This window comes from Mastacembelus armatus, chromosome 1, assembly GCF_900324485.2.
Source record: "Mastacembelus armatus chromosome 1, fMasArm1.2, whole genome shotgun sequence".
In the NCBI taxonomy this organism is placed as follows: Eukaryota; Metazoa; Chordata; class Actinopteri; order Synbranchiformes; family Mastacembelidae; genus Mastacembelus; species Mastacembelus armatus.
In genome coordinates, this window is record NC_046633.1 from 17787452 (window position 1) to 17802480 (window position 15029).

The 15029-nt window shown below is 40.2% G+C and overlaps 2 protein-coding genes across 6 annotated transcripts; both read left to right on the forward strand.

Annotated features, from left to right (window-relative positions):
* Nucleotides 1–1024: 1024 nt before the first annotated feature.
* On the forward strand, nucleotides 1025–11402 carry LOC113128217 (interleukin enhancer-binding factor 3-like). Of its 4 annotated transcripts, none has more exons than XM_026303379.1 (20): nucleotides 1025–1098; nucleotides 1568–1711; nucleotides 2238–2349; nucleotides 2673–2866; nucleotides 2971–3145; nucleotides 3281–3431; nucleotides 5314–5408; nucleotides 5889–5984; nucleotides 6155–6266; nucleotides 6365–6462; nucleotides 6549–6657; nucleotides 6745–6885; nucleotides 8369–8559; nucleotides 8737–8856; nucleotides 9045–9176; nucleotides 9486–9647; nucleotides 9742–9868; nucleotides 9989–10027; nucleotides 10344–10682; nucleotides 10863–11402. In XM_026303379.1, the coding sequence occupies exons 2-20, from the start codon at nucleotides 1599–1601 to the stop codon at nucleotides 10970–10972; spliced, it is 2616 nt and encodes an 871-aa protein (XP_026159164.1). In that variant the 5' UTR covers nucleotides 1025–1098; nucleotides 1568–1598; the 3' UTR covers nucleotides 10973–11402. The 4 variants fall into 4 exon arrangements, with proteins under 4 accessions (XP_026159164.1, XP_026159162.1, XP_026159165.1 ...); XM_026303377.1 differs by having other exon boundaries at nucleotides 1037–1152; XM_026303380.1 differs by having other exon boundaries at nucleotides 1037–1152; nucleotides 5317–5408.
* Nucleotides 11403–11992: 590 nt separating this feature from the next.
* acp5a (acid phosphatase 5a, tartrate resistant) lies at nucleotides 11993–14693 on the forward strand. Of its 2 annotated transcripts, none has more exons than XM_026302326.1 (6): nucleotides 11993–12262; nucleotides 12888–12978; nucleotides 13089–13288; nucleotides 13381–13505; nucleotides 13607–13952; nucleotides 14045–14693. In XM_026302326.1, the coding sequence occupies exons 2-6, from the start codon at nucleotides 12888–12890 to the stop codon at nucleotides 14282–14284; spliced, it is 1002 nt and encodes a 333-aa protein (XP_026158111.1). In that variant the 5' UTR covers nucleotides 11993–12262; the 3' UTR covers nucleotides 14285–14693. The 2 variants fall into 2 exon arrangements, with proteins under 2 accessions (XP_026158111.1, XP_026158110.1); XM_026302325.1 differs by lacking the exon at nucleotides 11993–12262 and adding an exon at nucleotides 12636–12738.
* Nucleotides 14694–15029: the final 336 nt, after the last annotated feature.

Genomic DNA, 15029 nt, shown 5'->3' on the forward strand with positions numbered 1-15029 from the left:
AAAATTGTAGTAAATTGTTAAATTTAACTCAGTATTAGTATCTACTATAAACTCAATTTAATATTCTGCAAAGAACATATTACACTCCTTACAGATTGAGTAAACTAAGTGATGCTATTTCTGGCCAATGCCAAAGGTGTAAAGTGTCTATGGGGGATCTTGTTCATATGCTCTGGAGCTGTGTGCAGGAAGTATGTAATCACAATGACTTCTGAGGTGTGTGGATTTCATTTGGACTCTGACCCTAACATCTGGATACTGGGTGATGTTACACCATTAAACCTACCTTCTGGTAGGAAATACTTTATTTTACTAGCGGCTACTGCGGCAAAAAAGTGTATTCTTAAAAACTGGAAATCTACAGGCAAAAACATTCCTGAAAAGATTTACTCTCTGTGACGGGGAAACCAACTGAGGTTGAACACATATGGACTTTTTTGAACTCTCTGACAATATTGGACTTGGGTGACTGATCTACCTTAATCTCTGAATAGTTGATTGGTCTTTTAGTTTATCGACACAGTAAATGTAACTATTTGTAATTGTATACTAACTCATGTATATAGAGAGCGGGCTGACGAGATATTGTTGTTCTGTTGTTTATTTTTATTTTTATTTTTTTGTAAAAATGGAATGTATTATTGTTACATATCTTAAGGGATGTATATTAGTATTATTGTACATTCCTAATAAATATGTCTATACAATGGTATAGCTATTTCTGAATGTCAGTACCTAAAGTTTGCGCTGATGCACTGATTATGATGGAAAGATTTTATAACAGATCCCCCCCCAAAAATTAATCAAAATAGTTGTTCCCAAATACACATATTTTTATAAAACTTACCTCCTCTTGGAGTTATTTTATTTTTGTACAATTAATTTCAAGTAGGTTTATTATATTATTAACATTAATTATTATTAGCTGTTATTATTATTATAGTAATTATGGTTTGTTGTTGAAATGCTTATGTCTTTATGCCTTTCCATAGAAGTGACCTGTACCCTACGTACTGACGTTTGGCGGGGGAGGACACTTTAATAGGTCGTGTCCTTACGTCATCTTGATGCGACTCGTTGTTTGACAGCAACAAAAAGGTAACAACGTTACTGCAAAAAAGGTCACACCTGTTTGTCTTCTCGCTCACAAAGGTAAGTACTATCACCAAAGCCAGTGACTGACACAAAGGTCAGTCAGTGGCTTTGAGCGAAACCGAGACCTGATGGAAAATGGATAAAAATGGCGCCGACATGCTAATACGATGCTATAAAGTCTTGTTAGCTAGCTGCCGTAGCTCATCACTGCGAGGTTGTTCCACCGAGTGTTTGTGGATAAACTGTGGGGTTGTTGCAAAGTTCTTTGGGGTTATGTGTGTTTAGTTTGCGGGTTTATGAGCGTGTCGGTAATTCGCAACCAGTCTACCGAGCAGTGTTAGCTTGTCAGGCGAATATGTTAGCATTAGCTGCGAGCAGAACATGCCTGTGGATGTCTTACTCTCGTTCATCACATTTGGAGCCAGCCTGCCTGTTCTCTGCCTCTATCGAATGTTTTTTTCTGGTTAAACAGGTGGGAGCGTCGGTCCTAAGGTAGCAACAGCATGGCGGCCGTTGCAGCGCCAGTGTGGGACGAGCACCAGGCCTATGAGGAGCTGCTGTACTGGGACAGCCTGATCCAGCAGGGCCACCGCCTCCTCCCGCAGGACTTTGATAGGTACACACTGAGCATGTGGCTCTGAATGGTAAACAGTGACTGAGAGAAAGCCGATGCAGCTGTGTATAACGAAACACGTTTCATTCTAGGTAACTTCAACGCACGTGAAAATGCATCTGACAACAATTAACTTGGAAAATACAGCTGCTAAAGTTGGAGAGTTTAAAACAGGTTCAAGGAAAAGCACCAAGATATATGCCGGCACACAGGGGATAGTCATAAGCCTGAGAAAATGTAGATTTAATGTGGAGAGAGTAGTCAAGTCAAACTCAACATTTTGTGTTGTGTTCAGTATTTATAGAAACATGTCACAAGGTCGTGACTCACACCTGTTGCATTAAATGTAGGATGATATGTTACAGTGAAGTGTTTAGATGAAACCTAATAGGACCTTGGAAAGTGTTGAAATTGTCAATGAAAGGTGTTGATAATACTTGTTACTGTATGTTTACACTCAGTTTCACACCTCTTCATTGTCTTAGCACCTGCTTTTGACTGTTGTATATTTGTTGTTTCTCCCTTCCAGGTATGAGGAGCTGCGTTACTGGTATGACTGCCTGTGCTACGAGGAGGAGCTGAGACAGTACCATGACTACATAGCTGCTATCGAAGAGATTGAGGATAAACGGCATTATGAGGTTCTTCTACTAAGTTGCAAAATTCTTGAGACAATCTATAAGCTTTTAAATCTGAGTCATCTTACCCAATTTTTGTTCCACATTAAAGTCTGAACTTTAAAAAGATTGTTCTTCCTCTTACATGTAAGCTGTATACTATTGGGTTTTTTTTTCCAAGTGTTTTTTTTTTTTTAATAAATCCTGCACTTGCTGACTGTTGCCACTAATATATTTCCCAACTGCATCTGACTATATAGAAGTATATAGTCAATTCATTATTGGTTACAGTTTTAACTAAATATGTTTGTTCTCATCTACACTGCGTTCTTTTCTCCAATATAAAGGAGGTTGCATCCACCCACACACACACAGGGCCATATGATCGGCATGTGATGGCCAAACACTCTGAAGTGTATCCCTCACCAGAGGAGCTGGAGGCCGTACAAAAAATTGTCTCCCACGTGGAGCGTGCTTTGAAGACTGTGTCTGACGAGATGGATATACCACAAGATTGCAACAAAAACACAGAGGTGGAAAGGTAAGCAAGATATCTGTGTGTTCTCTGGCAGATGTCTCATTAATTACCAAGTATATCTCTTCACATAAATAATCATTTTTTAAAGTCTTTCCCCCTCTCTTCAGTGCTAGTAATGATTCACAAGAGCGTGTCCTGCGTGGAGTTATGAGGGTGGGCCTGGTAGCTAAAGGACTTCTGCTGAAGGGAGACAAGGACCTGGAGCTAGTGCTTCTTTGTTCCAAGAAGCCGACAGTCACCTTGCTTGGACAAGTGGCTGAAAAGCTATCTGCACAGTTAGAGGTAGAAATTAGTTACTGCAGGTGTTTTACATCATCTTTAATAGAAACAGAATTGGAGAGTTTTTTTTTTTTTTTTCCCCAAACATATAACATGAGTTTGTCTTTGTCATTCTAATTCTGTTGTACTTGTTAATAGGTTATTTCAGTGGGGACATACACAGTAAACCAGTGTCCAGAAGAGGCAGCCATTGTTGTGACAAGCACCAAAGACTCAGTGCTGACTCTCATTATCCACCTGACATCACCTCTTGTCAGGACAGAGGAAGAGAGTAAAAGTGCAGCAGAAGGTGTGTATGTTTGTCCAGCCCCCAGCAACCATAGACCCAATTTGTATGTTTTCAGTAAGCAGACACTGTAGTGTTCCACTGATCAGCATCTCTGCTCTCTACAGTTCAAACCTCACACAAGGTATTCATCTGCATCATTACATTTAACCTCAGTGGAACTCTACAGTGCAAAGCCAGTGAACAGCCAGTTAATGTTGGCTCTTCACTGCCTCCAGAGTCCTGTCGGCGTTTTGTGACCAACTGGCATTTGCCAGCACTCAGTTGTTGATAATAACAGTGTCTCAGTCATCAAACACAACCTAGTTTATTCTTGTTGAACTGTTCTCATGTTTAATGTGAAGGTTTTTTCAAGAATAACAATTCAGAGCGCGCACTGCATGTAATTGATGCTGACCATGTACAGTACATTTAGCACCAGCTGCAGCAAAACTGATTGGCAATAAGGACATGTTGTGGATTCTTCTGGGAGAATTAAGGTCAGGAAAAAGCACAGAAACGACTTGTTTACAAATGCAAATGTTTACTAGCGGTGAGTGTTGGTGGAGCTTTGGTGGTAAATGGCGTGAGCTGCTTACATTGGAATCAGAACTTACAGTGAGTTAATTGTAAAGGCAGGGGGAGCTTGCTAAAACCCCACGGACTGACCATACCAGTCTCAGTGCAATTTAGTCCATTTACTACACACTTTACACTCAGGCTGCGCAATTAAAATCATATAATACCTGTGATCATCATTTTTGCTTCCATGCTGAATCAAACTTGATCGGGTCAAACTTAGTTTGCGTATTTAGCGTATGCACGGCCTGTCCTTGTGCATCAAACCAAACATACAGAAAACTCTCAGCTGTTTCTATCTGCAGATTGTGGTTTACAGGTTTCTGATTCCTTTATGTGGTTGCTGCTGTAGATTGGAGACTGTTACTTGACAAGGAACCTGGCACTGTTGTGGAACTGCAGCTTTTTTTATTCGAACTCATTATTTTTGTTTGATAATCTTTCATGACAGTGGTGCTCCTATTTTTCGTATTAAGTCTAGTTACAATACATTTACATGGATGTTAATGCTTAAGAAAATATCACATTTTCTTTAAATATTAGAACACATTTAGTATGCAACTTAAATAGGGATGTGTATTAACAATGATTGTAGTTGTCTTATAGTTGTAATTTTGACTATTATAATGCAGCCCTGCTACAAACATATTTTATTGCTGGCTATCAGTTTTTCATCTGTCCTGCCACTCATGCAAACATTCATTGTGGAACATAATGGAAAACTGAACTGTGCAGAAGCCAACAGTTGCTGGGGTTAGATGAGTTGAATTTTCATAGTGTAGAAAATGAGCTATAATTTGCACAACCCTGGTATGGCTCTTTATGTTAAGTCAGTCTGTGGTAAGGCCTGTTAAAGCCACATTTAAATCAGGAATGAAATCAGTTTTGCTGCAGTGTGGGGCAGACGTAAAGATTCTCTAAATGCTTGTGATTTACAACTGATTGCCTTTTAGTCTGTCAAGTTTTTTAGGGACGCTGGACCTTTGACCAACTGGACACACTGTCTCAGGAGGGGGGGAAACAGCAAACCCAAGCCAAGGGGCTGAGGGAAGGGGGTATTTATTGTAGATTACACACATTAGAATCATACTACTGCGTCTTTATGACTGCCTTTTTGCTTCCACTTTCACACACTGTAGAAAAATTAGCTGGGATCTATAACACATGAATATTATGCTCTTTGGGAATAAATATTTACACATTAGCTGCTTTGAACCCCCTTTCCCTGCTGCTGGTGGTTTGAGGAGAGCTGCTACTCCCTGAGCTGCAAGACAGAGCCAACCCCCTTGGTCAAACTGTACCTTTTCTTCTTACCCCACCTCGTCAATAGAAACGCGAACAGACAACGATCCGCCGGACGTTCTGGACAGGCAGAAATGCCTAACTGCCTTGGCGTCTCTTCGCCACGCCAAGTGGTTCCAGGTTTGCATTCACGTCCTTATTTGTACACAAGGTTGAACTGTTTTTGTGAATGATTTCTTTTTATTTTTTACTTTCTATTTACACACTATAACAGTTTTAATTGTGCCCTTGGTTGTTGTTGGTGTAGTTTAGAATCATAAAATGTGGAAGTTTTAAGACTTGGAAAAAATTTGAAAATTGGTCTGTTGATCTATACCAGTGAATTGGATTAATCATTGGTATCAACTCCAGTATATCATTTGGTTTGACTTGTCAGAATGTCAACAGAATGAGCTCTCTCAATTTCAACTTCACTTCTGTACAAAAAAGCATGTGAACAATACATGTCTGTTAGTTTAAGTAGTTGTTGATTTGGAGATGGCTCAGTAGTTGATCATTCTGTGCTTGCTTTGTTTTCGGGGTGGTTTTGTGGACACCCACAAAGCACAGCAGTGAGGTTATGGCTCCTCTAACTTAACTAGCTTTTGCTTGTGTCTTCAGGCCAAAGTCAACGACCTGAATTCTGCTGTTGTTGTGATCCGTATCATGAGGGACTTGTGTAACCGTGTTCCTACATGGCTGCCACTGTCGGGATGGGTAAGCGAACTTATGCACATGACAACTGCTGTGATCTAGTTGTGTACAGTAAATAGCAGCGTAGTGTTTGGAAGCTTACTTCTAGCTCTGTGATCAAAACCTACACTTTTTTAAATAGAACAACACCTCTATAGGTAGTTAATATAGTCACTGCTGTTTTTTCTGCATAGCCTCTTGAACTGTTGGTAGAGAAGGCTATTGGTACGGCTGAGAGACCAATGGGAGCAGGCGAGTCTTTCCGCAGGGTTTTAGAATGTGTTGCCTCTGGAATCCTCTTGGAAGGTGAGATTTTTATTTAATTTTTAAACCAACACGAATGCACTGACTGATGTATACACTAATATTAACATTAATGTTATTTTATCTGTACCTGTGTCAAGATGGCCCTGGAATTAAAGACCCATGTGAGAAGGAAGCAGTTGATGCCACTGTAGGTCTGACTCTGCAGGAGCGTGAAGACATCACACAGAGTGCTCAGGTAAAATGTGATTGCTGCTGCATACAAGCAGTAGACCAATAGTATTAGACCCTATAGATAATGCCTGACTTTTGTATTTTTCTTAGTTTGCCTTGAGACTGTGTGCATTTGGACAGATGCACAAGCTGTTGGGGATGGACTATAAGCCTGTAAAGCCTCGGAAATCAGTGGGAGCCGGTGGCAAAGATAGCATAGGTACATATAGATCTCTGATCTTTTCCCCTTTCTGTGCTCTTTAATGAGGATATCAGTTCTTAAACTTGTTTCTGTTGCTTCATTCAGCCCAGATAGCACCCGCTGGACAATTCAGCCTGTCAGCTAAGAGACCTTACACAGATGTGGAGAAGGGAGAGGACGAGCCACAACTCAACAGTAAACAGAGGAAGTTTCTCAAGTTCCAAAAGCGCTTTCAAAAAAAATCATGTTAGTATTGCAAATTAAAGGCCATGATTAATGCTGAGCCTCTTAATCTGTCTGGTGATCCCCCGTGACTGTGGAAACATAAAATGTTTTCTGGACAGAAGAAAATGGCCCAGATTAAAGTTTTTACCTCTTAGGCTATTTTATTTTTCAATTTCTAGCTAATATATTGCCAGCACTCCACATAACTACTGCAAAATGTTGCTTGCAGTGTGTGTGTATATGTGTGTGTGTGTATATATATATATATATATATATGTTGTATGTAAAGCAAAATGTTGAAATGTTGACAAGTTATAAAATGCCCCCACAGTGTTGTTATTAGAATGTGGATTTACATTTGCATAGTGACCAAAAACAGCTTCAGTGTTGTTAAAAGATGTGAACCTATGTTGTGAGTATCACTCCCATTGTGTATGCACACAGCATTAATTAGGAATCACAGCTCTCATACAGATTACAAATTACCTCCTTCTAGCAGCAGATTCTGGCCTCCATACTATTCTCAGACTCTTGGACCTCAGTGCTGCCTTCCGCACCATATCTCACACCATACTCCTTGATCATTTGGCTGACACCGGGGTCTCTAACACTCCTCCACAATGCTTCTATCCATACCTCTCCCACCGTTCACAATATATCCAAGGACAAAATACCAGATCATCAACCTCACTGCTCACGGTGTTCCACAGGGCTCAATACTAGGTCCTCTACTCTTTATCATCTGCATTCTCCCCCTTGACAGTATTTTCTGTCACTTTGGTATCTGCTTTTATTGTTATGCCAATGACGCTCAAATTTACATTACCACTAAACCAGACATTGCATCACCCCATTGCCTTTACAGACTGTCTGCAGGCTATCACAACCTGAATGTCAACAGCACTCTCCAAAACCCATCCCATCAGTATCCTCATCGATGGCTGTTTGGTCCCCACTGCATCACAAGTTAAAAGTCTTGATGTTATCTTGGAGAGTACTCTTTCATTCACGTCCCACATCAACAATATCTCATGTATGGCCTTTTTCCATCTCTGCAGCATTTCCAGACTCCGCCCCTCCCTCACCCATTACTCTACAGAAGTCCTCATAAACCCTCTGGTTACATCATGCCTGGATTATAGTAATTCTCTGCTCACCGGTTTACCCCAGAAACTCCTTCACCATTTACAATCCATACAAAACTCTGCTGCCAGAATCATCGTTCGTACCAAGTTTTCACATCACATCACACCAGTCCATGTATCTTAACTGTTACATGCTTTTATTTTCTGTTTATTCTGTCATATTTATGTACTTTTAGTGATTGCTCTTTTAACTGTAAGGTGACCTTAGGTGTTTTGAAAGGTGCTGACGAATAAAATTTATTATTATTATTAATAGGTATATTTTGACTTGATAGAAACATGATGTATTAATACAAAAACTATACTAAATGAATGGATTTAATTGCTCATATTTATCTTTTTGCTTGTTTTCCCTGTAGTCACTGATGATTTGAGCATGAATGCTGTGATGCGTTTGAACCAGTACAGACCTGGCCTGGAATACCGGCTTACATCTCAGACTGGTCCAGTCCATGAGCCTGTCTTTACAATGGCTGTGGATTTAAATGGGAAGACCTATGAGGCCACGGGGCCCTCGAAACGAGCTGCCAAACTTAATGTAGCAACCAAGGCAAGACTTCTGTAGAGTATAAGACAAAAACCAAAACCCAGATTTAGGGCAGCTACTTCATAATTATTTATTGTCTAATTTATCATGGCAGTTTTTCTTTACCATTACAGCCCAACTGGGTACACGAACAATGGAAGAAGTAAGTTCTTGTTTAATCTTTTGACTTGTCATTCACAGGTCCTACAGGATCTTGGTCTTCCAACAGGCTCAGAAACTAAATCTGAGTGCAGCAGTGAAACTGAAGGAGCCCAGGAATCAATAAAAGCTGCCAGCACAAGCTCTGTTACATCAGAGGATGTAAGCACACCTCTTTCCCTCTGCAGCTGTGTATTCAAAAAGTTGTGTATTTAAAAACATCACAGTGTAAAGCTATTTTAGCATATGCTTCCTTCAGACAGAAAGAAAGACATATGTGTTATAAAAGTGAGTAAAAGACTTAGTCCTGTTTACTTCACAGCCATTATTTGCTTTGTTGTTATGAACAGAGTGGTCAGGGTCCCATATTGACCAAAAATGGCAAGAACCCTGTGATGGAGCTGAATGAGAAACGCCGCAGCCTGAAGTATGAGCTGTCTGCAGAGACGGGGGGATCCCATGAAAAATGTTTTGTCATGGAAGTGAGGAAACATGAATGGAATATACATTCATACACACATATACTTTCTACATGCCTAGTGAAGAAAAAAAAAAAAAACAAGAAAAACTGATGTCCTGTGGGTCTGTTTTGATATCTGGTCTATATGTCAGAGAAGACGATCACTGTAGAGTCCACAAGATTTTCACAGTTGTATGAAGTGATAATGGCCTTGTGTATAGGAAAGGACCTCGCCAGCTCTTGATTTCAGTATTACATAAGAAAAACACTGCAATAGACGGGTAACGAAAAAAATCAAAAATGTTGTGTTAATGTCGTTCCTGTCTCTTAGGTGGAGGTTGATGGTCAGAGGTTCAAAGGGAGAGGCTCCAATAAAAAGGAGGCAAAGGCCTACGCTGCACTTGCTGCCCTGGAAAAACTGTTCCCAGATGACAATGGAGTGTCAAACACCAACAGAAATGCTTCTAAGAAGAAGGTCACCTACACTGACATGGTGAATGATCTAGTTAATGTTGCTCAAAGTTTGATTTTTGTTAATTTGACCTGTGAAGGACACATGAATTTTTCTGCCTTTTCCTGTTCAACAGCACATACCAGGATTTGGCACTATCCGTGGCATTCCCTCAGACTCAGGGTCCCGCGGCTGGGGTCCTAACAGAGGCAGAGGCCGTGGCCGAGGCAGACAGTTTCCTTCAGGACCCAGCTATAACAAGAGTAAGGACATTTATGTTCGCTTGGTGTCAAATAGTTTTACAAAGACTAACTAAGATTCTTTAAACACTCTTCAAAAATCTATAATACAGTAAAATTAATACACATTTCTTTATTTTAAAGCTAATTACAGTTATGAGAGCAACACTGGCAGGGGCTATCGTAAGTACTGTATACACTCCTTATCTGTGCAGAATGACTAGGTTGTCATGGTGTGTTTTACTGTGCTTGTTCTAGTAGATAGTACAAAACATGAATTCTTGTTATACATAATTTTAATGTTTTATTTAAAGGAAGTAAAATTTCCAATGGATTATTTGAGTAGCCTTGAAGTCCTGGAGAAATTGGGTTTTGGACTGTTGTTTGAACAAAATAATAATAGTCCATATAATTAGTCAGAAAAATATCAGCATATTATTTGGGGGAAAAAATGTTAATTGGTAATTACATTTATAGGAAGCCTACCTATCTTTTTCAGATAAACTGTATGATAATAATGGAGCAAGCACAGCAGCCAAAGTCCCTGGCTCCAGTGGCCTGGGCACCAACATTGGCTATGGCACCTTTTACCCCGAGAGTAGCAGCACCTACTCCTCCCCTCCAGTCTCCAGCTCCAATTCCAGCAGCATAAAGGCAGAGAGCTACCAGTCAATGCCGCCTCCTGCTGATCAGGAGAGCCCCTACAGCTATGGATATGGAGATGAGAAGAAGAAGATGCTGACCCAAAGTCAGAATGAGGGCCAGGGAGGAGGCTACCCCATGTACAGCACAGCTTACCCCAGCTCAGTGACAGGGGGCCAAGTGTACAATAGTTACAGTGAGTAAAAATGTTAGGTCATCTGCCTATTCATCCCCGCTTCAGCTTTTATGATATTTATTTACATTTACAAATGATCCATTGCTGCACTTCTGTTCTAAATACAAATAACATAAATATAATAACATACTAAAATAAAGGTACCACCTGAACACCATGTTATCTGATCTTATCCCACAGGCTGGGGAAACCAGTCATCCTGGGGAAATCAACAGGGGTATGACATGTACCAGGGCTATGGAGGACAAAACCAGGGCTCATTTTCTGGATATAGCAACATGAATTACTAATCATCACATCAAGTACAGCCTTTCACTGTTCTGTTTTCCATCTTTTGACTCTTAAATGCCTCTTCACTCTTGAGGATGATTCTGGGACACCACTTCTGACAAAAGATTTTGTGTTGACTTTGAAACTGGAATTTTTGTTTTGTCACTTTCCACCTCAGGTGTTTGCTAAAAACAACTTTAGGTGACATATGCAAGTGTATTGAAATCCCTGTTCTTGTCAAACTAAGTGATCTCACTCACACAAACATATATATATATGTACACAGACAGTACCTGATTTATCATTGTCTTTTTTTCTTGTCTAGTTTACTGGGTTGGTATCAGTACATGGTTTTTATTTAAAGCTGCTTGTAGTTTTGAACTGAAAATTTATCGATTTGTGTCAGATTAAACTTTCTTATAAAATAAATGACTCTTATTTTGGAGGAAAGTTTCTGACTACCAGTTTATTATTCCAGTTTACCCTTTTCAGTTACTTTCACAGATGAAGCTCTACAATTCAGGTTAGAGTCGGATAACCATTTCTTCATGAATTATCTGAAGTATCCCTAAAAATGCAACGTTTGCCAGATGTTGCCAGTCCAGCATTCATATAACATCTCCATGGAAGGTTTGTGAAGGCAGATTTCAGAGGAGTTGTTAAAAGTGAAGCAACAAAGGATGAGATGTACAGACTTGTAGTCTCTAGTATGGACCAAGTTTCAGAAAGACATGAATCTTCCATAGTGCAACTCCACTGCACCTCTCATTAGACTTTTCTCCATAACACTGGGTGTCAGTTAAAACAAAGTCTCAGCCACAAATGGAGATAACTAATGACTTCACTTTGATAGCAACAGGGTTGTTTTCTGTTGTTTTGAGACAAGAGATTATTCAAATGCTTTTACAGGATGTGTGCTAGGAAAATGGTTGGTATACACAAATTTAATAAGGCAAAAACATGTATTTTAAATGAGTTATATAATTTGTGTTTTTTTATTAACTCATTAAGCTTCCTGTTTTGAATTTATTGAAGAAGATGGAAGAAGATGAAAATAGTGAGTAGTGCTGAAGTGGAAAAAGTCTGGGCACTGGCTATAATAACCATTGTGCAACACACGTGAACCAGATGACCCTCTAATCCCAAAACTGAGTCAGGGTGTGAGCAATGATCATGCCCCTGCAGCGTGTCCTGAGGCCAGCCCTCCTGCAGCCGCTCTTCCAGGAATGCTGATATAAAGTGAGCAGGAAGAGCTCTGCAACAACTGTGTCCTGTCAGGTCAACCTGAGCGCGCATCAGCATTATCAGCTGTGAGTGTTTTATCTTTTACATTACTATCTCAACATACTGGCACGTAGTCTTCACAAAATCGAGTTGTTTTCCTCGTCAGCCAACATCTTCTTGGTCTGAGAGGACTGCGGGATTAGATTCTGTGTTGCTTTTGTTTTGTGGTGTGGCTGCTTGAACTGATGGGGGTAATTTGATCTGTGAGTAATTTGATCTGTGGGTTTCATAAACGGCAGTTTCTTGTTCAAAGCAAGCACAGATGCAGTGATATGCTCAGACAAACATGAAACTGTGACCTCTGACCCCCTCCAACCTCATGGAAATGGCTGCTTTGATTAGCTTCCACTGGTTCCAGCTGGTACATGTCAGCCTCAAGCTGCAGCCAATCACAACTCACTTGTATGCATAAAACAAGAAAGACCACATGCTCTTGTTTAGTAAGGCTGCAGTAACGTGGCGAGAAAGGAAGTGCAGGCTTACTCGGCAACCCGTGGCTGTGGTTTGTTATGATCGTCTCATGTTCCTCTTTTGGTTTCATCTATAACACTTAACTTTTGGTCTCTTCCTTGTTCTTTATTTAAACTGTTTAGTTCTGCTAGTAACTAATGATCTGATTAGATTGTTTTTGTTTGATTCTGGTCTTTCAAGATGGGTCCTACACTGATATACATCTTAATAGTTGCTACCCCCTTGGCCTACTGCTATCCTGGTGCCTTTCAAAACCAGTCAAAACTTGACAGTAAGTATTGTTTCACACCGGCATTGTTTCTCTGTTCTGAATAATTTATTTTGCAAAATATGTTCCTCAGAGTCTCAGTACATAGGACTGTGTCTTCTGTTCTTGTACAGAAAACAGAACCTCTATTAAGTTCCTGGTTGTGGGAGACTGGGGTGGAGAGCCTCATGCCCCATATGTCACTGCTGTGGAGAAAGCTACTGCTCATGAAATGGGCAAAATAGCAGAGCAGATGGGAGCTGATTTTGTTCTGGCCGTTGGTGATAACTTCTACTACAACGGTGTGGAAAGTGTAGATTCTCCCCGGTTTAAGGTTAGTAAAGAAAATCTCATGTATAGTGCAAGCAGTGAAAAGAGGAATATTTGTAAGACAACCTGATTTATTTCATTTCCTTTTTCAATCAGGAAACATTTGAGTCTGTGTTCACTGCGAAGTCTCTCCATATCCCCTGGTATGTGATTGCTGGCAATCACGATCATAGAGGGAATGTTAAAGCAGAGATCGAGTACAGCACTAAATCTCACAGATGGTAAGGAACGTTTTTTAAAAAAACTGTAGCTGCTGAACATAGAAATGTGCTTTAACTGTTGATAGAAAAGCATTTAGTTAAGCTTTACTTTGTCATCTCAGGAAATTCCCCAGTTATTATTACGAGCTGAACTTCAACATCCCCAACACCGGGAAGACTCTGACCATCATCATGCTCGACACCATAATGCTGTGTGGCAACTCTGATGACTTTGCAGATGAGATTCCCCGCGGTCCCCTGAATGAATTGGAGGCTAACCGTCAGCTGGTATGGTTGCAAGAGAGACTGGCTCTGTCCAAGGCAGATTTCCTGTTGGTTGCAGGCCACTACCCTGTGTGGTCTGTGTCCAAACACGGGCCCACACAGTGTCTGCTGGAGAGGCTTCGTCCCCTGCTCATTAAATACAAGGCCACTTCTTATCTCTGCGGTCACGATCACAATCTACAGGTTGGCTTGTGTGAAATGCTTTCAGCATGTTTCAGGGTCACTTTTTCCTTTTTCAAAAGTTGCTTCAGTCAATCCTGTCCTTCTCCTTGCAGTATATTGAAGAGTCTGACATAGGCTATGTGGTGAGTGGTGCTGGAAACTTCCTGGATCCTAACGTTAATCACTGGAATGATGTTCCCAAAGGTTCAGTCAAGTTCTTCACTGGCCAAGCTTCAACAATGGGAGGCTTCGTCCATGCAGAGGTCACTAAGAACGAGATGATCGTGACCTTCTACCAGTCTAAAGGCACTTCCCTCTATCGCACAGTCCTTTCTCAAAGGAATTTTGAGTAAACGACCTAAGACGCCAGTTACATGTTAGTCTGTGGTTAAGTTTAGGATCAGAGGAATGACTGTTAATCTAGTCTTTTTAAATTTTGGCATTAATATTTTAAGAAATTTTATTTTTTTAAGAAAATCAAGTTTTACTGTGTAAATTCATGCTTGAGAATAAATGAATGTCTTGTCAGCTTAGTTGCAGTCTTGTGACTCGAATGATTTGTTTCTCTGGGTGTTAGAGGGGAGTGGAACGACATCCCGTGTCCTGAACTTTTGAACTGTTAGTTTTTAAAAAAACGTTCTGCTTAAAATTGATCTGGTCAGTGTGACTGAGAATTTATCTAAGCATGATCCTACTTCAAGTACTACACCTATACAAATGTTAAATTTGTACTTGTCACAAATAAACTAAATCTAAAAGATGCTTTCTTCCCCCTGAAATGCCTGATTGTTTTAAATGACTGAGGTCGCATAATTTGTCCTGTTACAGTATGTTTGTTTTTTTTGGTTTTTTTTTTTTTATGATGGGGGGGGGTTCAATTTGATGTTGCAGAAGCCAGTTAACTGGCTTACAGTTATAAACATCTGTATTATGGACATAAACTGGCTCGTTCGTGGCCATTATACATTTGTGTTTTGCTTCAGGTCAGTTAAATGGCTACCAGGCTGACCCCAGCAGTAGTCCTATTGTAAAACTACTGTTAATACTGTTGTGTTGGTGGGAAATACAGAAAGAAAGCACAACTTATATAAACCAATT